Here is a 22,414-nt window from a genome sequence, read left to right as displayed (position 1 = left end):
TAATATGCTAATCAGACCAGACGTCTTCTGGACATTCTTCTGGACAAAGCCACGGTGGCGGGGGCTGAGGCAGAGGCGGTTAGGGGCGATCAGGCCGTCAGGGGAGAGCAGTTAGGGGCAATCAGGCCGGCAGGGGAGAGTAGTTAGGGGTGATTAGGCAGGCATGCAGAGTGGTTAGGGGCAATCAGGTAGGCAGGCAGGTGAGTGGTTAGGAGCCAGTGGTCCCGGATTGTGAGAGGGATGTCCGACTGCATGAGGGGTCCTGGATTGGAGACAGTGCAGGCCAGGCTGAGGGACCCCCCCTCCCATGCATGAATTTCATGCACTGGGCCTCTAGTAGTAGTAGTAGTAATAATAATAAATATATATATATATGTAAAGAAAGATGGCCCTGGAAATGAAGAGAATGCTGGACTGAGAGGCATTTTGTGGGAGTGGGCAGGTATGAGGTGGGATTTATCTCAGCATCAAAGACAGCCCCCTCCTCCCATTTCCTGCTGCATAATGCCTGAACTCCTCTCCCTGGTGACCAGGCTTCCTGATGTGGCCCCATGAGCTGTCCAGCCTCACCCTTGCTACTCCTGACTTTCCCTCACCGCACCCTACCCCCGACCCAGAAGAATGTACAAGATTCTACAGCACAAGTTGTGGGGCTCACTTGTCTGTCAGGCCCCCTGCTTCCCCCTTTACACTGTTAGTTCCTTGAGAACAGGAGTTACCACCAATGTATCCCCACAAAGTGAACAAAGTCAGAGAGTCTGATAAACATTAGTTGACTGAGTAAATGAACAATGAACAAATAAAACCTCAGTGGTTTGTGCTGATGCTCATTGAATCGATTAGTTTATAAGAGAGTAAATAAATGAAAGGAATGAATGAATGAATGAACTCACAGTGCCTAACATCAAGTCTGCTTACACAACAGACTAACAAATATTTATCTTTATTATTTAAAAATGGAGTATATTTAAACCATATATATTCATACAGTTTAAAATATATAAATAAAGACATTATGAAAGTCTCATTCTCACTCCTGGTTCCCACCACTTTTATTAGTTTCTGATCGTTCCAGAGTTTCTTCAAGCAAATTTATGCAAATGAAAAAAATGTATTGTTATTGCCCAAGGCTGTGCTTGGTGAGGGTAGTTAGGACTGAGCTGGTAGGGATTTGTCTATCCGTCTCTCATTTATCCTGAAACTTGAATCAGAGGCCCAGACTTGGGCTTCATCCTGGCTGGGGCTCTGACCTCCCACCTGGCCTGCGTGGAGGGGAGGCACAGCCCCTCCATGGGAAGAGACAGCAAGGCTCACTGTTTCCTAGGAGAGGGCTGGTGCCATGGGCTCTGCCTGAGCTGCTGCTGGGTGGAGCCCCACCCAACTAAAGAGCAGCAAAGCCCAGAGCGAGAGCCTTCCTCCCTTTCCATTTCTCCTTCAACTTGTTCTGAAGGAGAAAGTCTCCCTTGAATGCTGGTGTGTTTTTAACACCTCTCTTAACACTTACTTCCCTTTTTAGCAGCGAGCCAGCCTCCACCTCGGAGCCTTCTGCAGGCAGCCGGATTTGGCAAGAATTTAATGACATTGTTTTGTTTTCATTGTACTTATTTTTATGGTTACCTTCTATTTATGGCACGGGATACTGGTTTTCCATTTATGGAGGGATCTAAAGTTCCCTTTTGAAATGAATATTTTTATGTTTTTAAAAGAGGGTCCGTTTAAAGAAGAACATGTTATGTAACTGGCAGCACAGGTGGTACCCAGACATGAAAAGAATAATAAAGAGAAATGTGATGGGCTGAAAAGGATGAAATGCCTCTCAGATCAAATGCTTCTCCCAGCCCCTGCTTAACAGAAGAGACCACTGAGGCTTACTGAGGGGAAGGGACTTTCTCAAGGGCAGACTAATGACACGGACTGAGAACTGGACTGCCTGGTCCCTCTGTGGTGGGGACAACCTGTGCCAGAGGGGTTGGGCAAGGGCCAGAGATCGTGTGCACTCTCATCGGCCTTGCCACTCCACTGGGTCCTCCAAAGCTGGCCAAGTCACAGCCGGAGGGCAAAAAGGGCCTGGGCCCTGACAGAGATGAGAGAAGCACGTTGGGTTTCATCAAGCACTGAGAATGTGCTAGATCCTGCACTGGGTGCTGGACTTTGCCCCAAGGGGACTCAGGGGAAAGACACATCCTACACAAATAATTCAAGTTCCTGGAGGCAGTGTGGCAAGTGCTCCAACAAAGACATTGCTAATGACATCTAGGGTTTTTGCCTGCAGAGTGTTCATTTCCCTGTTTTCTTTTGGGAAACCATCCCTCCCCCACTCTTGCTTGTTGTAGCTCAGGCCAGGCAAACCCCACATCCACATCAAAGGTGGCCACATGACCAGGCCTGGCCAATCAGAATGCTTCATTCCTCTGGCCATAGGGATTGGCATAAAGTTGGACACATGGCCCAAGTCAGGCCAATGGGGGCCTTCCCTAGGACTTTTGCTGGAACTCCTAGGAAGATGGCCCACTCCAAAGGAGTTTCTAAAAGGATAGCTGTGATCCAGAGTTGTGGCAGCTATCGTTGTCTCTAACAGAGGGGAGGCTCTCTGAGAATGAAGCTGACATCGAGACAGTTCTAATGATGTCCTAAGATCATCTGCGTTCAGCCATAAAATCAGTGTCCTGAAGTCAGTTCTGGAAACCAATCACTTATCTTTTTTTTTTTCTCTCCTTTAGCCACTTTGAGCTGGATTTCTGTCACTTACAACCAAAAGAGAACTGGCCAATTCCAGGTAGAAACACGTGGGAATGTTGGAAAAGGAAAGTAGTTGGGGTGGTGAAGAATTGGCTGGAAATCCTTTCTGATAGGGGTAGGACTTGAGTAGGGTATTGATAAATGAAGAAGATTTTGATGCATGAAGAAGAAACAATATTTCCAGTGAGGGGAGCAGCTTGGGCAAAGGCTTGGCAGTGGAACCTGCAAGGGCGGGCACAGTCAGTGTGGCTGGGAAGAGGGGGAGGGTAGAGAAGTGGTGGGAAAGGGACTGGCAGAGAGGGATGTGCCTGAATTGTGCAGAAAATCAGTCTATTCCTTTGCCTGCATCCTCCTTCCTTCATCGGTTAAGTTATCCACAATCATTTATGAAGCACCTACTATGTGCCTGGCACTCTTGAAGGGCTGGTGAGAAAGCAGTGGACAACACAGGCAAAGTCCTAGTCCTCTTATAGTTTCCATTCTAGTCAAAGGAGACAGGCAGTAAACAAGATAACTAGATAAATAAGTATCATAGAGTCAGTAATGACTTATGAAGAAAAACTAAGACAAGGGGATGAAGATTGGTGGAAAGCTGTTTGGGATGATGAAAATGGTTGCACCACATTGTGGATGTACTTAATGCCATGGAAATGTACACTTAAAAATGGTTAAAATTTTATGTTACATATATGTTACCACACACAAAACAAAAGATTGGTGGAGGAGTGTTGTTCTAGCTTGGGTGGTCAGGGCAGGCCTCCTTGAGAAGGTGGTATTTGAGCAGAGATTTGAATGAAGGGAATTAGCAAGGTAGGTGAGGGGAGAGCATTCTAGGCAGATGGCAATGGGCCTGGTGTGTTCCAGGAACTGCTAGGAGGCTGGTGTGCCTGGAGCTCAGAAAGCAAGGGGAGTGGGAGGGAGATGAGGTGATAAGGGCAGTAGAGATTGGCACCCCACGAGAGAACCTTCCATTTTATTGTAAGAGTGATGGGAAGCCTTTGCAGGATTGAGCAGGGGAGGGACATGAACTGACCCTTTTTACTCAACTCTTCCCTCTCTCCCACACTCCACTGAGGTATTTATTTCACCTCTGCTTCCTGTATATCTCTGCTGGCTGCTGCCCTCTTTTGCCTGCCTTCATGACTGTTACCTAGTTGAGGTCATCATTTTTACATGGATGACCCGAGTGGCCTCCAACCAGCCTCTGGGCCAACCCCCAGCCAGCCCTCACCTTGGTCACCAGGGGCTTTCCACCTGCACCTCTGAGTAGTCCTTCCCTTAGTGAAGTAGTCCTTCCCAAGTCCCTGTCTACAGTGTGTTCTCAATAAATATCTACTTTTATAAAAACCCTGGGTGGTGTTCATCACATCGAGAACCGCCGTGACCAAGTGGAAGGAAGTCAGTCCTGCAGGGGTTATCTTGGCAATGGCTGCACCCTCCCCCGAGCTGTTTCCCCAGAGCTGTTTCCTATAAGGGCGGGGTTTGAGGTAGGAACCCGCCCTGGGAGCTGGAGGCATATCTTTATGAAGTGTGCCATGCCAGCACGGCCAAGGGTGAACCTGAGTAGGGGCAGCTGAAAGGCTTAGAAAAGACAGACAAGAGAATGAAATCCGGGTCTCGGTGGGATGCTGCTTCTCTGAGAGACAGCGACCATGCCCACAGCCGTGTCTTTATTTTATTGCAGATTTGCCACGAGGCAAAGTAAGGGTGTGACCAAGATGTTTACAACATTCTCCTGGGTTTCAATCCTACTCAACTACATGCACCTGAACTCTATCAAGCCTACATCACTCAGGCACGTGGAGCCATGTGTTTGGACCATAGGTTCAAGCTTACAACTATAGCTGTTGGCTATAATTGTGCCAGGAGGGCCCTGCCCTCCAAGCTGGGACTTGCATGTGGCAATGAGAGGACTGTGCCCTCTCATCAGTCCAAGGCTTGAACCTGTCCAAAACACTGTAGCGACTCCCCACAATAAAGTTTTAATTCTGTTTCTTTGTTACTAACGTTGTGGCCCCACCCCATAACAAAGAAACAATTTCAGGAGGATGAGGCCCAGGAATCAGGATTTTAAAAAGATTCCCAGGTGATTCTAATGTGCAGCCAAGGTTGAGAACCACTGCTATAGATATTAAAAATATATCTAAATGTGCAATTCTTTGTCCAAAAAATGAGCATGTTCAAAATTAAATGAAGAAAATTTGGATATACTCGATGGAGATTTTCACACATATTTGAGTGATGATTCCATTGATTCCACAGATGATGCTGAAAAGGAAAATTTTCCCATCGAATTTCTTAATAGTATTACTCCTTCGGGAATGCCGTGTCATAAATTAAAATTGAAAGTAGATGCAATCATCATGCTATTGAGAGATCTCAATAGTAAATGGGGTCTTTGTAATGGTACCAGATTTATTATCAAAAGATTACGACCTAACATTATTGAAGCTGAAGTATTAACAGGATCTGCAGAGGGAGAGGCTGTTCTGATTCCAAGAATTTATTTGTCCCCATCTGACACTAGCCTCCCATTTAAATTGATTCGATGACAGTTTCCTGTGATGCCAGCATTTGTGATGACTATTCATAAATCACAAGGACAAACTCTAGACAAAGTAGGCATATTTCTACCTGAACCCGTTTTTGCACATGTTGCTTTCTCTCAAGTTTGAAGAGCATGTGATGTTACAGTTAAAGTTCTAAGTACTTCATTACAAGGGAAATTAGTCAAGCACTCTGAAAGTGTTTTCACTCTTAATGTGGTGTACAGGGAGATATTAGAATAAGTTTAATCACTTTATCAGTCATTGTTTGCATCACTGTTGTTTTTATATCATGTTTTTGTTGTTTTCATATCATGTTTTTGTCGTTTTTATATCATGCCTCTGTTGTTATATCCTTTTGTTACTGTTTGTTTATTAATAAATTTATATGTTATTTTTATATACATTTTACTAATTTCCTTTCATCTCTCACACTTCTATTATAGAGAAAGAGCAAATAGCAATATTAAAATATCTCTGCTAATTAATTCCCTTTTTTAAAAAAAATATATTTTATTGATTTTTTACAGAGAGGAAGGGAGAGGGATAGAGAGTTAGAAACATCAATGAGAGAGAAACATCGATCAGCTGCCTCTTGCACACTCCCTACTGGGTATGTGCCCGCAACCAAGGTACATGCCCTTGACTGGAATCGAACCCGGGACCCTTGAGTCCGCAGGCCGATGCTCTATCCACTGAGCCAAACTGGTTAGAGCAATTAATTCCCTTTTAATGTGCATGAATTTCATGCACCGGGCTACTAGTTTGTTGAATAAATGAATGAGTTTGGAATTTATCTTATAAGAATAATCCCACCACCACTGCCACTACCACTATGGTCACCACCACCACCACCACAGTCAGAATCACCGCCAGCCAATCTAGGCTGAGGACTTGCTGTGTGCCAGGCTAAACACTTCAGAGTCTGAGTCCAATCTATTTTTCACAATCCTAGGAGGAAGCTGCCATAATTAGCCCCATTTTAGAGATGAGAAAACTGAGCTCTGGTGCGATTAAGCCATTTTCCCAAGGCCTTGTAACTCTGAAGCAGAAGAGCTGTCAGTCCAAACTGCCCCGTTCAAAGCCATGGCCACACCTTACAGCTGGGGGAGGTGTATAGGCATTATTGCCTCCATGAGTGGGGTTCCCAGGGGTCCCTGAACCTCACGTGAAGGCCAATTGTACATGAGCTTCTTTTGGGGAGCAGGTTCATTTGGGGAGCTTTCATCAGAGTCTCGGAGGGATTCTTGATACCCTCCATTTCAGATGCCCCTCTGCATACAAAGGAGAAGGATGGAGAGTTTTTAAATAGTGGACTGATGAGGTCCATGCTTTTAGAAAATCACTCTGTCTATTCATTGCTGCATTATTCCTAAGAGAAAACATTGGCCATAGACAACAACAGTATGGTGATTACCAGAGGGAAATGGGGTGGGAGGAGGAAGAAAAGAGTAAAAGGGGGGAAAGGAGACTTTACTTAGGGTGGTAAACACACAATCCAATATATAAATTATGTATTACAGAATTGTACACCTGAAACAATGTAATATAATTTTATTAACCAATGTCACCCTAATAAATTCAATAAAAATAAAAAAATGATTGGAAGCATCCTTCATGTCCACCAATAGTGGACACCTTAATTATGTTATGGTACATCCTCCCTTATAAGGGAATAATATGCAGCTATGAAGGTGAATGGGCGACCTCTGTATGCACCAACGTGGAATCATTCCATTATATTTTTTAAAATGAAGCAGTCCTGGCCAGTATGCTAAGTGTTTAGAGCATCAGTCCTCACACCAAAGGGTCTTAGGTTTGATTCCTGGTTAAGGGCACATACCTGGGTTGCAGGTTCGATCCTTGGTGCTGGTCGGGGTGTGTGCGGGAGGCAACCAGTTGTGTCTCTCTTACATCAATGTTTCTCTCTCTCCCCCGCCTCTTTCCTCCCTTTCACGCTCTCCAAAAATCAATGAAAAAAATATCCTCGGGTGAGGATTAACAAAGAAAAAAAAAAAAGAAGAAGAAGAAGCAAAGTGCAGACCAGGGTATATAAAAAGCATCTATTTGTGTTTTTAAAGCGAGAGATTGGGAAAGGCCATAGATCTAGATTTGCTTCTATATACATAGAATATCTCAAGCAATATTCACAAGACAGCCGCCAATGGAAACCCTACTCATATGCTTTTTATGAAGATTAAATGAGTTAATATTAGATAATTGCTTAGAAGAGTGCCTGGCACATAGTAAGCACTGGGTAAAAGAAGGGTTGCCTGAGAGGCAGGGAGAGACGCACTTTTGCCTGATGCTCTTAGGTACCTTTTGAATTTGTTACCGTGAGCTACCGTGAGCAAATAGTTTTGATATTTTTCTATAAATTAAAATTAAATATATCTAGATAGATAGATAAGAGATCATCTGAGGGGGTGGGCCAGACACTGGCAGGAGGTTCCACCCCGAATTCCCAGGAATTCGCTGGAATTGGTGAAAGGCTACATTGCCGTGGTGTGAAAGTCAGGACGTGAGGAGAAAGAAGAGGGGGGACACCAACACACCCACACTGCAGGGCCCACTATAAAAAGCACATTTAAAAACACCAGACTGGAAATGTTTTTTTTATTATTATTATTATTTTAAATAGCAAAAGCGCGTCCCCCCAGGAGGCGTGTTGCAGCTGCGGCTCCGGCAGTTCCCAGGTGATGTCAGTCCTGGCCAGGCGCCAGCCCCGGCCCCTTGGAGACGGTCTTGGTGGGTTCAGCTTGACTGTTTTTCCTTCCTGAGACTTGAGGACACCTTCCTGTCTCAAAGAAAGCAGCCTTTCCAGGGCTTTCTGAGAGCCGGGGGCGGAGGAGGTGGTGGGCCTGGGCTGAGTGGGGAGGAGAGGCGGGGGAGGGTGGGCGAGGGGTGGAGGGGAGGCTGCCTCCAGGAGAAGAATGAGGATAGCAAGAGCAAGACAGGCCCAGCTCCTGGGTGGCTCCTTGGCCATCCCACAGGGGCAGGAGGGGATGTCCTCCTTGGGAATCCATGGCCTGCCTCCCTGACCCCTTCATCGCCCTGCCCTGGCTGCTGCCTGGGGGACAGATTGGGGTGGGATGGGGTTGGGGGGTGAGAGACATTCCCACGAAGTTCCCAACTGGTCAGCGCCTATTTTCCTCCCTGAGCTCTGGGCCCATCCCTCTCTCCTCTATGGTTAAAGGCCCGTTGCCAGTGTCTTCTGAGCTTGCAGACGGCGTGGGTTTTCTGCAGACAGAGGAACCGCAGAGCTGGGTTCGAGGTTTAACTGCTCCTTTCTGATCCCCATCTGTGAAATGGGTAAAATCGACTCTGCAGGGTGGTGTGCAGGATGAGACAGCATGATGCCTCTGGGTCCTTTGGCAGGTATCTGCGAAGCACCCACTCGGTGCTGGCACTGGGGGAGGCACTGGGGATGCTCAGCATGATGGCAGCCAGAGGGTGTGGTGGGCAGGGGCTCTGTGATCTGGGACAGTTGCATCCTGCCTTGGAACCTCGGCATGTAGCAGGGGGGCAGTAGAGGAGGGAGGTGAGGCTGGGGACTCTGGAACCTGCGTACCTGGTCCACATCCAGGCTTGTCACGCAGTGGCAGTGGGACCTTGGGGAGCCATGTTTCACTGGGTTGGGGCGGGGTAGCCGAGGGACAGGGCTCAAACAGTGCCTGGCACAGGGGCGGTGCTCAGTCAGGCGAGGTTGTTGCTACTCTCCAAAGCTTGCCTTGCTTTGACTGCTCCACGGAGCTGCTCAGAGGATAGATAGATGCCAGGGATTATCAGGTTACATTCCAGGGAGATCCAGGGACCCGCAGGTGTCCCATCGGCCATCTGATGCAGGGTGGGCTGGACAACTTTGCAGAACCTTTCACACTCGGCAAAGCCTCCCTTCTCTTGCCTCCGAAGCATAATTTCTCCGCTTCCTCGCTCCTGCTCACACATGCCCGTGGGCATTGGAAGCACCCGTCACATTTATTTTTGTTTTTAAATTTTTTTTTAATTAATGAGAGAGAGAGAGAGAGAGAGAGAGAGAGAGAGAGAGAGAGAGAGAGAGAGAGATTTGTTCTTCCTCTTATTTATGCATTCATTGGCTGTTTCTTATACGTGCCCTGAACGGGGAATCAACCTGCAACCTTGGTGTATCCGGGCACCCATCACATTTTTATTATCTGCTCAGACCTTGATTTTCTGAGAGAGTGTGGCCTGCCCAGGGCAAGCACCACATCTGTCTTATTCTCTGATCATCCTTAGAGCCTTGCATGGTTCACGAGCAGGTCAATGTGTTTGTTGACTGACTGACTGACTGACTGACTGACTGACAGGCTGACCCACCACCTGAAGTTGCTCTGTGAAGTCATACTCTATCCTGTGCCTTCCTGCTGTGGTTCAGGTGATGGCATCTGGAACCAGACCCCCTGGGTTCGATCACAGCTTCGCCATAGCCTAGCTTGGGCTTGTTTCTCGAGGCTGTGAAATGAGCATTCTGTTGCAAGATTGAGGCCACTGTGTGTGTACGTAGAGCGATGTCTCTGACTAGTGAGTCACATCAAGATCACTTACTCTCATCCTCATTGCTGCCCTGGGACGTGTCACCAGGCAATGACTGGGACAGTGGAGTCTGGTTCTGGCTCTCCTCTGACTCTCTGGGCGATGTTGGGGATACCCCCTCACCTGCTCTGCGCCTCAGTGTCCCCACCGGTGACTAAAGGGCTCTGAGGAGATAAACTTCAGAGGCCCTTCCGTTTAGACTCTCTAAGAACCTGTGTGTGAGCCTCTCTAGTCCTGGGAGTGTCCACAATACTGGGGAGCCCATGGGAGGTGCCTCTTCCTGGACCATCCCAGACTCTGATGCCCTTGGTGCAGCTGGGTCCTGGCTCCTCTGGGCGAGGGATTGGGGTAAAGAGCCAAGCTGAGGATGCCCTTTCCTGTCTTGTTCTGGAAGCGCACGTTTGCTCGGGCCCTTATAGGACTAGATGAAGATGTGTAGGGCTGTGGTTGAGAGCCCAGTAGGGCTCTGCAGCCAGATTACCTGGTTCAAATTCATTTGCTTATTAGCCACCAAGTGACCCTCGGCATGTTTTTTAACCTCCCTGGGCCTGTTTCCTCATCTATAAAATAGGGCAATAATGTACAAACTTGTTGAATAGCCTGTATTAATTAACTTAGTAAAGTGGGAAGACCAAGGACTGACACATAGGAGGCCCTCAAAAAGTTAGGCATTTTTCCACCCTTTGAGGATCTGGGCATTCAGGGGGGGAAAAAAAAATCAACTCCTAAATTTTACCAGCCTTCCCTCCTACAAGGCCAGTCTGTCCCAGTTTACAAAGTCCTTCTGGTCCACCATGTGCAGGCTGTACCGAGATGAGGAAACCCAAGGCCCAGAGATGGGCAGACACCCACCCCAGGTCACACAGGAGCAGAGGCCAAGCTAGACCAGGCCAGGTCTCCTGCCTTTCAGCCAGTTCACCCTCAGTGCCTCCTGGGTTTCCAAGCCCTGCTGGCCTGCCCTCTGACCCTGGCCCCCTGGGAGCCTGATCCCAGGCCCATGGGGCCTGTAAGTCTGGTCTGAATTAGACACGCTGAGAAGCAAAAGTTGGCCCCCCTCAGCAGGCTGCCTGGTGGGACCCGGGCTCACAGCTGCTGAGGCTCACAGGGACATAAATCATGGTGGCAGGAGGCTTGGGGGCTGGGAACACCTTAGCCTCTCAAAGGGCACAGGGGCCTGAGAGTCATGGGCAGGGGTGCCTGGGTCCACTGGGGGTATTTTCCATCCTCTGTTGGAGCAGCTGAGGTGAGGAAGAGTCAGAGGGGGCCAGGACACCATCTGGCAGGCCTTACATCCGCTCGGGCCAAAATCTCGACCTCAACTCTTCATTCTGCAATCATTTATACACATACAGAGAAGTGACAAAAGTCATACAGGGAACTCCCATATACTCTTTACCTGGATTCAACAAGTTTTAACCGTGGGTCATATTTGCTTTATCCTGCTCTTACACCTTTTTTTTTCTGAACCATTTGAGAGTACGTCACCTCCATCACGTTCCTCTACCCCTTCATAATACTTCAGGGTGTATTTCCTAAGCACAAGGAGACCTTCTTACATAGTCATACTATTAGCAAATTCAGAAAATGTAACATTGAACAGACTTTCATCTATTGTTCTGATCTCAATTTTGTCAACTACCCAATAATGTTCTCTATAGCAATTTCTCGCTGCCGTACAGGATCTAGTCCAGGGCATGTAATGCATTTTGCTGTCCAGGTTTAGATTTTTGATGTCATGTCCACATGAAGGAAAACCCGCAGACAGGATTGAATAAAGACGTACAACTTTACATGGATGTCCTAATGTGTTTGTGAATCCTCGACTTAACGTTCTCATGGTAATGCATTGTACTTGTGACTGTGTATGGGTGTTTAAGAGTTAACTTGCCAAATATGCCAGTTTTCAGAATTCTGTTTTGCGTGTGTGCGTGTGTGTGTGTGTGTGTGTGTGTGTGTGTGTGTGTGTTTAATCTAATAGGAGCCTAATAAAATGGAAGTGGCTTGGGCCAATGAGGGGAATTAAATGAGGTGGAGAAGCCCTGGTCTGGAGGAAGGGGCCCTGCATTCTTAGCTCTGCTCAGCTCCAAATGCTGTGTGACCATGGCCCATTGCTGTCCTTCTCTGGGCTTTGGTTTCCCCATTGCCATGAGCGATCTGTGAGGCCTTCCTACGTGCAGTTGTGGACTTAGGGAAGGGAGCCCTGTGTACTCCCTTACAGGAGGGAGACCCGAGTTCCCGGAGGCCCAGCAGGTTGCTTCCTCTGTCTTGGCTAAGTCTCCTCATTGTAAAATGATGAACTCTAGATCATTCTTGCTCATGCTAATGCCCCTCGTCGGAGTGGAAGATGTGACCTGGCATTTGCAGCCTCCTCTTCAGGGTCCCACTGACGTGGCTGAAGTTGGTCATCCACTCCCTCCACCCTGAGTTTCTTTTCCCTGAGCTCCTTTATTCCTCTGGCTCTAAAATACCCTCACTCAGGGAGCCTGGAGGAGCCTGGCTGGGCTGGCCTATCCTGAAGGCAAAAAGTGTGTGTTGGGGGCAGGGGTGTTAGCCAAATGGCCCCCAGAGGTCGTGGTCCGCAGCTGTCCTCTCTCAAGCCACATGTGTTGGGCTGGCCTTGCTGCACACAAAGGCTCGTAGACATTAACTGTCTCTTACCCAGGAACTCAAGGAAGATAGCAAGCTGCGCAATGTGCAGAGTGGAACAGTATGCAGCTGGGAAAAAGTGTGAAGCAGCCCTTTTAACACTGAAGCGTCTCCAAGATGTATTGTTAAGAAAAAAGTAGGACAGTGTGTAAAATGTTGTAACTTGTGTGAAAAAAAAAATTTTGACTTGGGTGTATCTGTAAAGACTATCTGGCCGGGAATCCCCAAGACCCTGGTTAAGTAATTCCCCCTGAGAGTTGGAACTGAGTGGGTGGGAGGGAAGTTCATTCTCTATTGTGTCTTCTGAACTGTGAACTCCGCAAATGTATTATCTACTTCAAAGGAAATACAATGTAAAGAACCCAGTCTGAGCAGAGGAGTGCAAGCGGGGCCCCTGGGATGCTGTGGACAGCATTCCTGGATGTGCATGCTGGGTGTACAGGTGCCACAGCTTGTGAAAACTCGCCGCACTGTATCTTTAATGGCATGTGCACTTTCCTGCCTGCATGATACACTTTGATAGAAAGTTTTAACTGAATATGCTGTGAATGATTGTGTATGTTTCACAAAAACTCTGCAGGATTAGTGTTAACTGCTTACCTTTGGGATGGGTGATAGCTCTAGGGCGGTGGTTCTCAACCTTCTGGCCCTTTAAATACAGTTCCTCATGTTGTGACCCAACCATAAAATTATTTTCGTTGCTACTTCATAACTGTAATGTTGCTACTGTTATGAATCGTAATGTAAATATCTGATATGCAGGATGGTCTTAGGCGACCCCTGTGAAAGGGTCGTTCGACTGCCAAAGGGGTCACGACCCACAGGTTGAGAACCGCTGCTCTAGGGTCTTGTAGCATTTGATTTTTTTTTTCTTTTTACAATAAAAACCTACAAATACTCTTTCAGAAACAGTCATCGGTATAGAGCCTTTCCGGAAGGACACACAGGAAACGGCCAGAGAGCAGTTGCCTTTGGGAAGGAGCCTGAGGGAGTAAGTACTTTTCACTGCATATTATTAGGGACAATTTGAATTATTTGCCCAGGGTATAAATGGTCTATTGAAACTATCTGACAAGGCAAAACAAATACTTATCATTTTGTCCCATCTGTTTTTTGCTGGTTAGAGATCAGGCCAAGGAGTCCCAGAGGGGTCAAGCAACTTTTCTGAGGTCACCCAGCAAATCTGGTGGCAACAGTGGGCCTCCAGCCCAGAGCACCCAAGTGCCTGCTCTGCTCCCCACTCCCAGGTTTCCTGCCATTGACGAGGTCACAGTCCTTTTCCTGTGGCTTTGCCAGGGGCTGCCTGGACCTGGACCCGGGTATGCGCAGGGAGTGCAATGTGCTTTCCTAATTAGCTCCCGCAGGGGGAAGCGCAACTGGATGGGAACATTAGTGTCCCTGGAACACTGGGGAAGCAAGGTAGAGGGCACTTGGAAAGCTATCCTGGGCAGGACGCAGGCCCCTTGGGGCCCTCCTTCCTCTACTCCTTATACCAAAGGGATTACATGTAGTGGTTTCGTGGCCTCCTCCAGCCTGAACTGGCAACTCCAGCGACCCCTTTGGTCTCCTGGGGTCTTGGTTTGTCTGTGAGGCAGCTGTCCTGTGGTGTCTGGCACAGTGAGGGTGCTGGGTAGTGTTTGTTGATCTACAAAAAGGGCAGCTCACTTCAGGCTCAGGCAGAGAGGGCAAGTAGGGGGTGGCAGAGAGGATATGAGCATGGACTTTGGAGCCAGACTTCAGTGGGTAAACAATGAAAGTGTTTGCTAAATAAATATAAACAATAGGCATATGAGCATACCTTTAGGAGAGGGCGCTGCCTGGCTCTGCAGCCTCTCCCAGCTCCTCTGCCTCCTGGCTTCTCTGATCCTGGCCGCACAGGGACAGAGCCTCAGCTGGAGAGCCAAGAACTCTGGGCTCCACTGGCCAGCTGTCCCCATCCCGGTCTCAGCCGGACCTGTGAAATGGGGAAACACCAGCCTCCACCTCCCGGGGCTGCTGGGAGAACTGGGGTCACAGGAGCTGGCACTGCATCTGGGGCGTCTCCAGCAGGGGAGGGGCTTTAAAGGTGGACAGATCTCACATTGTCACCCTGCCACATGCCAGCCATGCACCTTTAGGCACCATAATTCCTCCAATCTCAAAACGGGTAAGAATACCTCCTTTTAGTACACGTGGAAAACTGCGTGCCTACACAGCTGTTTGTCAAGACAGGAATAGGAGATGGGTTCAAGTACAGGCATACCTCGCTGTATTAACCTCACTTTATAGCGCTTCACAGATGTTTTTTTAAGGCAAAAACCTTCCACCAGCAAAAAGATGACGACGCGCTTTGTCGCGATACTTGCTTTATTGTGGTGGTCTGGAACCGAATGTGCAATATCACCGAGGTATGCCTGCATCGTACATTCATAAAGTGCAATAAGCAGTCACTAAAGGAATAAGGGGACCCTTTACCTCTGTGATCTGATTTGAGATGACAGCCAAGTTAGATGAAAACAAAACAAAAAAGCAAGGAGCAGAAAGCATGTGTAACATGCTACCGTTTGTATAAAGAGTGGAAGAAAAAAGGTATTTTTTCCCTGCATTTGCTTGGTTATTCACGGGAAATGGGTATCAACTGGTGGCTGAGGCTGCTTGCAGAGAGAAGTGGTAGGTGGATAGGTATCTGCTGGAGATACCCTTTGGCACTGACAATCTTTGTATTCACTATATACCTTCTTGTACCTTTTGAATTTTGAACCATATGAATGAATATATTCCTTATTCAAAAATGAATACAATTAAGATTTCTTTACCAACCACAACAGGTATTCAAGAAGACTCTGAGGAAAGTTTAGTTACCCCGACTTCTGGGGTCTTCCTGCATTCTCCCAGCCCATCCCTCCAGGGCACAGGGCAGCACTGGTGACATCGGTGCCTCTGCCAAGGTCCAGGAGAAGGGTCACCTCTGACCGCCGATGTCCCCAGACCCTTCCCTTCCTCACTTCAGAACATCCTTTATTTAAAAATACCTTTTATTTAAACGCACCAATTCTCTCTCTCTCACTCACACACACACACATTTACATACTCACTCATGCACACACCCTCTGTCACCAACAATCTGTTTTTCCAAAAGTTCTGCCTTGTCTTTGACCAGCCAGGGCTGGAGCCAGCTGGATGGGTCTTCACAGCTCTCCACGGGGGGGTAGAGATGTCCCAGGGGGCCTGTCCAAAGGGTCACGGGCCCAAGCCATTGTCCTCTGGTCCCTATACAATCCAGGGGTAGGATCGGCTCCTGGGGTCCTCTCCCCTGGTCAACCGGTGGCTGGCCTCTGGCTTCCTTCTCCAGGTCCTGCTTGGAGCAAATGCCACCGGGGTCCAGGCTCATCTCCGTGGCACTCGCAGGGGGGCCACCCCCCTCACCTTCAAGCAGCTGCCTCCCAGGTCACGACGGCCGCTCTACAGGAGGGAGAAAGAAGTGTTAGGAAGCTGGATCAGATCACAATGAACGCGGGAACTAACCTCTGCGTCCAGTAATACGGGACTTAAAAAATACATCACAGCCACGCGATAAAGTTTTCTGCAGCATAAGGCAGAAGAAACTTTTTATGAACTGCTGTGGAATGATGTCGAGATAACATTATTTAAGGACAAAAGCACACAGAAACCTGTGTGCTGAAATGTCAAGAGAGAGAAGGGCACATAAGAAATTGCTAATAGATTTCCTCAGAGAAGAGGAATTTGATGGTGGGGAGACGGAATGGGAGAGGCATTTTTACCTTCCTCATTTCTTCCCTACGTGGTCAGTTGCTTTTTAAAAAGAATCCAATACATTTAAATATTTTACATTAAAGGGCAAAACAAAACCCACAGTGATGTTATCCCCAGTGCCTGGCTATATGCCCAATGGCTTACTCATTGACCTCAAAAGGAGACTATGGATTCCTCCTCCCAGCCTTCATTCAGTGTGTTCCCTCTGCCAGGAAATATGCTCTCTGCTCCTGTCTCCCTGGGAAGGTTTCTCTATTCCTGCAACTGGCTAGCACTTCCTGCCTTTCCGGGGACATTTCACCAGGATATCTCAGAAGGGGGATGACTGGGTTTCTCTTTGTCTCCATCAGGCTGGGAGCTCGGGGAATGTTCTTCATTCTGTGACCCCAGTTCCAGCCCAGGACCTGGCATGTAGCAGGTGCCGAGTGGTGTTGCTTGAATCAGTGGTAACCATTGGGAGACGAGCTAATGGTAGCAGCACTGGGGCCACCAGCCCTTCACCCCACAGCGGCATTTTCTACCCAATATCCTGAGGTCTGACACGTGGGTTTCATCCTCACTGTAAAGCCAGCGAGATCACGGACATTAAAGGTCCCCAGCTGTTGAGTGACTGGCCCAGAGGCACCCAGCCAGTTGGTAAAAGAGCTGGGCTGGAAATGCATGTTGTCCAACAGTCTGTCTTGTTTCCAGGACGTGATGGTGTCTGAAATCCCACTGTACATTCTCACCCTCTGTGCTTCACTAGGAGGTGATGGGACAGGCATCTTTCTCAGGCATCTAGAGAAAGAGCTGACCATCTGGGAGCTCTGCCCCCTGTTCCCCTCCGCCCTTGGGCCCAGGTTGGGGCAGATCCATCCAGATGTGAGCCAAGCCTCCCTTGAGGCTCTCTGGGCCCAGGGACAGCGTGTTCATTCACAGGCAGGGCTATTTTGAGGGCTGAGGCCACAGTCCCAGCAGAGCCTGGGGCTTGGGCTTCTCAGACAAACTCTGGCAGGAGTGTCGGAGAAGGGGGGATGGGGTAGGAGGGTTTAGTGTTGAGGATGGGGGATGGAAAACCAGCCTCCCACCCTTTCATCTACGTCTTCAGGAAGAGCCACCTCCACCCCGAGTCTGGTGGTCACCGAGAGACCTCAGTCCCATGAGAATGCTGGGACTGAACCTCAGTTTCTTCATCTATGAAATGGGGACAAAATTGCTCTACTTGCCAATGCAGCTGTGGAAGAAGCTCGTGAACTGCCAAAAGCACTTGAAGAGGCCCTGACTAGGCCTAGCTTCTGTGTCTCTTAGGAACTCAGCGCCAAGGGCTCTGGGAAGCACCGTGGTGAGGAAGTGGGTTCCAGTGAGACAGATCTGAGCTTCAACCTCTGCTATGCCTTGGGCTACCTGTTGGACCTCAGACAAGTGACTTCACCTCATTGAGCCTCTGTTCCCCATGTGTAAAGTGGAGTTACTGTGCCGACTACACACATTAACCCTGATAAAGCCCTAAGCAGTGTCAGGAACACAGTAAGTGTTCAATGTTCACAAGTATTATCAACATCAGCTGGTAATGGCACCTCCTCACCCTAAAGCCTTTGGTGCCACTTCTGCTCCATAGCTGAGACCATCAACTGGGGAGGGCCTTATAAGACAGTCCTATCCCACCCTCACCCCCTAGGTGATAAAAGGGGAAACAGCATAGAGACAAGAACTCCCTTTCTATCTCACAACTGTTACTTCTACCACAGAAGGCCTCCAGGGAACTGTTGGAACTGTTTCCATGGTGACCTCAACACCAGACCAGCCAGTGAAGGGATAGGGTCTGGAGTCTTAGAGCTCTCTGGCCCCCCCCAAAGCTCAGTAGGGAGCCTCCAGGAGTTCCCTAAGACAGGCCGTTTCCTTCCAATCAAATCTTTGAGGGGCCAAAGCTGGCCAGGATGGCCCCTTTCACCTATTCCCAGAGGAGCCTGTGGAGTTGAGAGCATGCTTTCTGTAGCCAAATTTGGCTGGGTTCTTGGTCCTGTAACAGATCCCAAGGAAGCAGCCAGACCCAGGCAAGGGTTCATGACCTGTGGGACAGACCTGAGACCAACTTACCTACGATGGGCGCATGATAGACACACCTTTTCCCCTAGGCCTGCAGTTACAGGCCCTCCCACACTAACTTTTTCCACGTCCCAATCACCCAGGCCTGAGTTCGAATCCTGGCTCCATCATGGGCCGTGTATATGAACCAGTGACAGCACCTCTAAGCAGGTGTGGATAACCAGAGCACCTCCTTTTCAGGCTGCCAAGGAGTGATAACCCGTGACAAGTGCTTAGCACAGCAGATCAATGCTCAGCAAGACCGCTGTCACTGGCCAGTCTCTGCCTCTCCTCTCTGTTCCACCACCTTCAACGTCTTCCCTGTTCCTTCTCTAGGTCTGGCTCCAACTCGTGCTGTGCCCTGCTTCCAGAACACCTGTCCGTACTCCCTCATCTGCTTGACTTCATTCCCAGGCGTCCACCAGGAACGGAGCCCACTGGTTGTGGGCTACCTCTGGGCTCTGACAGTCCTGTTGTCTCTCCCCCTCCCCACCCTCAGGCCGCAGCATCCCTGTCCTCATCTCCTTGCCCTTGGCCCTGACACCACACCAGGAGTCCTGACTGGTGAGTGAGGGTCCACAGCCTGCCTCTTTGGGAATGTTCTCAGAGCTGACAAAAGGCGGCTGTCGGGTAGTTAAGGTTTGCTGAACGACGACGGGACACAGCAGCGTGAAAGGCAGTCAGGGAGTATCACGGAGGGCCCTCCACACCCAGGCTGGCTTTTGAAGGCCCACTCCAACTTCCCAACTCAGTCGGAAGCACTGACTGGGGCCCACAGCTGAGAGCAGCAGGGACCCTCAGGGAAACTGAGGCCGCCATGGGGTTGGAGGCCAGAATGGGAGTCTGGTGAGCCAGAAGAGGTGGTTGGAGGCCAGGACACTGTAGGGCAGCCATGAGAATCAAAGACTGGGGAACTCGGAGGCCTGACTCCTTGCCCTTTCACTTTTGAAAAGGCGATGGGCCATTCTCAGCCTCCATTTCCCCAGATGTACATGGTAGCAGCGGGGCTCCAGACTTGTCACACAGACCAGAGTCCTTAATGCAAGAATAGCCCAGGTCAGAAAGGGGAAAGGCTGGGGATGAAGCAGGCTCCTTGGGGCCTGGGCAGGAGGAGAACTAGCTTTTAGCCATGAGAGCCCCCTGGCAACCTCTGCTGCTACCCAGCCCCATTCATCACCACCAGCCTGCTTCTCATCCTTACCCAGGACCGAGCAGAGGAACTTAATTCCAGCTCGGCCAAGCCGAGTCCACAGTGCCCTCGCCCAACAGTGCATCCCTTTTGGGGTTGGGTGCCCCCAGGAAACCCCCGTCTTCACTGCTACTGCTCATCAGCTGGGCACCGCGGGCTCTTGGTTGCAGGTATGCATCCCCTTCTCAGTCACCTGCCCTGGATCAGGTCTCTGGATAGGAGACAACTGTTGCAAGGTCAGGGCAGCTCAGGCAAGCTCAGAATCTGCCTTCTGGCTTCCCAGCTGCGTAAGTGCTGGCATCCCTGCCTCACAGCCTCACAGGCAGGATCACTACCAGCCTGATGAAGTTCTTGTGAAGGTAAAAAAAATAAATCAGGAAAGCATCTGGTACATAGGAAGAGCTCAATAAACGATGGCCTTTGTTATTATTTCCTCATGCCCTCTTCCTAGCACACCTTTGGGTGGCGGGGGGGGGGCGGTGTCCTTGGATGAATTTTTAATGCAATACCTGACTAATTAATCAGAGGCACTGATCTCTTTCCTTTTAGATTGTCAAAAAATAACAGGCCTGGCTGGCGTGGCTCAGTGGTTGAACACTGACCTATGAACCAGGAGGTCATGGTTAGATTCCTGGTCAGGGCATAGACCCAGGTTGCTCCATCCCCAGTGTGGTGCGTGCAGGAGGTGGCCAATCAATGATTCCCTCTCGTTACTGATATTCCTCTCTCTCTCTCCCTCTCCCTTCCTCTTTGAAGTCAACAACAACAAAAATATTTTTAAAATGACAACAGCCAACACAACAATAGCTGTCTGGTGTGAATGAATCAAAATTTGGTCAGATCAACAAAAAATATATATGTTTTGGTAATTAGCTTATGTGTGCCATGAGATGGAAATGTTGAAGATCTCTGTTCTCAAGCCTGCGTGTGCTCTGGGCTTTCCTGCACCCCTTCTGACCGGGAGACATTAAGCAAGTGGTTGGTTCTGTTCCATACCAAACCCTGGGCTTGGAGGACCACACGCCCCACGAACTCCACGTTCACGGGGGTCTCCGGCCCGCTTTTGCTCCGTAAGAAGCCCTGACCCCCATGACCGCCCGCCCGCACTTGGCCGCGCACTCACCCCCTTGCGCTGGTTGCTGAGGCAGAAGGTGCAGATGGAGCGTGGCTGGCGGCCACCGTCGGAGCCGGCGGGGACCGCGCTCTTGGCACTGCCGGCCGCTCGGAAGCAGGGCTGCCCGTCGTCCGCCGCGTCGCCCAGCAGCAGCACGTTGGCCAGGTGCGCGATGTAGCTGGACGCCAGGCGCAAGGTCTCGATCTTGGACAACTTGCGGTCCACCGGCTCAGTGGGGATGAGCGTGCGGAGCGCTGTGAAGGCCGTGTTCACGCTCTGCGTGCGGTCCCGCTCCCGCGCGTTGGCTGCCTGCCGCTGTCGCACCACCACCACCGGGCCCGCGCCGCCGCCCGCTCGCCGGCCGCCCCCGGGGCCCGGGCCGCGCCGCGCCGCCTCCAGGCCCTCGCAACAGCCAAATGACTGGTCGGAGGCGTCGCTCTCGCTGCGGTTCTCCTCGTCCTCGCTCAGCAGCCGCACGTCCGGGTACAGCACGTGCGCGCCGACGGGGCGCAGCAGCGCGAACGCCATGGGCACCGGGCCGCGTCCCTCCGAGCGCTGCGTCCCAACCTCGGCCGCGCCCCGTCGTGCGCTCCCGCGCGCTCCCACGGCCCCGCCGGCCGCCGCCTTATAGCCGAGGGAGGGGCCAACCACGCGGCCGCCCCGGCCCGAGCGGGTGGGCTCCTTCCTGGCCAATGAGGACGCGCCCGCTGTGCCCCGGCCAATGGCGACTCGCCCGCCGCCCCCGTTCCCCAGGTTGAAAGCGTCCCGGGAGCTGGTGGCCCGCCCTGAAAGCTCCCGGTCCCCGCGGGCGAGCCGGGCCAATGCCGGGAGTCTGGATGGATCGGGTGGCATGTGCGCAAAACGGACTTGTTATCCGCATCCTAAACCTGCAGAGATTGCGAACTGGCCCCTTCTCGCTGGGCTTCAGTTTCCTCGTTCGGTAGGGGCGCTGGGAGAAAGCAACGCAGGTTTTTGTGCCCTCAAATTCTAATTCTGTGGTTCTGAAACTTCCTTGCGTAAGAATTGGGAAAGGGGAGAAGGGATTTTGACAGTACAGATGCCTGATTCCTCCCATTCTGACCCAGCAGGTCTGGACCGGGGCCCAGGAATTTGCTGTACGTCCACGATGGTGATGTCGTGGAGAACACGTGGAGAAACACTATAATCTTTCCAAATAAGGTGTCACATCCCCGAGGACAGAAAAACAACAAAACCAAAGCAAAGCAAGAACAAAACCACCAGTAGCTCCATTCATTCATTTATTCATTCAATAAATATGTCTTAGGTCCCTCCTATGTGTCAGGCATGGTTTAAAGTCTGAGGATACAGATTTACACAAAACAAACTCTTTGCCTTTTACAGAGGTGACATTTTGGTTGAGGTCCTACTGGTGTCTGGCACCACTTTACTGATCTTTTGTGCTCCTCACTGAGGTCGTGGGTGAGTACCCCTGATTTCCAGATAAGAGCTCTGGTCTTTAGTCTTACAAGTGGTGAACGGGGGCCCTATATCCCCCACCTTTCCACCCATCCCTAGAATCAAATGCAAGTTTCTCTCCCTCTCTCCTCACAGTCACACCTTGGACAGCTGCAGACCCCCCCCCCCCCTGACTTGTATACATACCTCCCACCTTTAACCCAGGCAGGTTCATCTGCTTGGAATGTCAATTTCCTGCCCCCCACCCCCATCACACACACACACACACACACACACACACACACACACACACACACGCTATCTTCCCTCTTGCCTTCCTTCCTTCAGGAAACCTTAGATTGTCCAGTCTGACACGTCTTCCTCCTCAGAGAC

General features: G+C 50.0%; 1 protein-coding gene and 1 long non-coding RNA gene across 2 annotated transcripts in view; one reads left to right on the top strand and one right to left on the bottom strand.

The window, feature by feature from the left end:
• LOC308523154 overlaps nt 1–20,290 on the top strand; it is a 61,809-nt gene extending 41,519 nt beyond the window's left edge. Inside the window, exons 3-4 of the long non-coding RNA XR_013996302.1 lie at nt 13,392–13,476; nt 18,639–20,290. This is a non-coding gene — a long non-coding RNA (uncharacterized lncRNA). The remainder of the gene's footprint in view (nt 1–13,391; nt 13,477–18,638) is intronic.
• Nucleotides 15,489–21,199, bottom strand: TCF15 (transcription factor 15). The gene is made up of 2 exons (XM_081096852.1): nt 20,615–21,199; nt 15,489–15,926 (listed from the first exon to the last, which is right to left on the bottom strand). The coding sequence occupies exons 1-2, from the start codon at nt 21,131–21,133 to the stop codon at nt 15,852–15,854; spliced, it is 594 nt and encodes a 197-aa protein (XP_080952978.1). The 5' UTR covers nt 21,134–21,199; the 3' UTR covers nt 15,489–15,851.
• Between the last annotated feature and the right edge of the window lie 1,215 nt (nt 21,200–22,414).

The sequence above is a fragment of the Myotis nattereri genome (genome assembly GCF_964212035.1).
Source record: "Myotis nattereri genome assembly, chromosome: 8".
Classification (NCBI taxonomy): domain Eukaryota; kingdom Metazoa; phylum Chordata; class Mammalia; order Chiroptera; family Vespertilionidae; genus Myotis; species Myotis nattereri.
The sequence above is the reverse complement of the archived record's forward strand: the minus strand, read 5'-3'. Positions and strand labels throughout refer to the sequence as shown.

What these genes read in the sequence shown, in the direction of transcription:
- TCF15 (XM_081096852.1), bottom strand. Translation starts at nt 21,133, where the DNA reads ATGGCGTTCGCGCTGCTGCGCCCCGTCGGCGCGCACGTGCTGTACCCG. An exon ending in TCAGCAACCAGCGCAAGGGG is followed by an intron (nt 15,927 to 20,614) that starts GTGAGTGCGCGG and finishes TCCCTCCTGTAG; the next exon opens with AGCGGCCGTCGTGACCTGGG.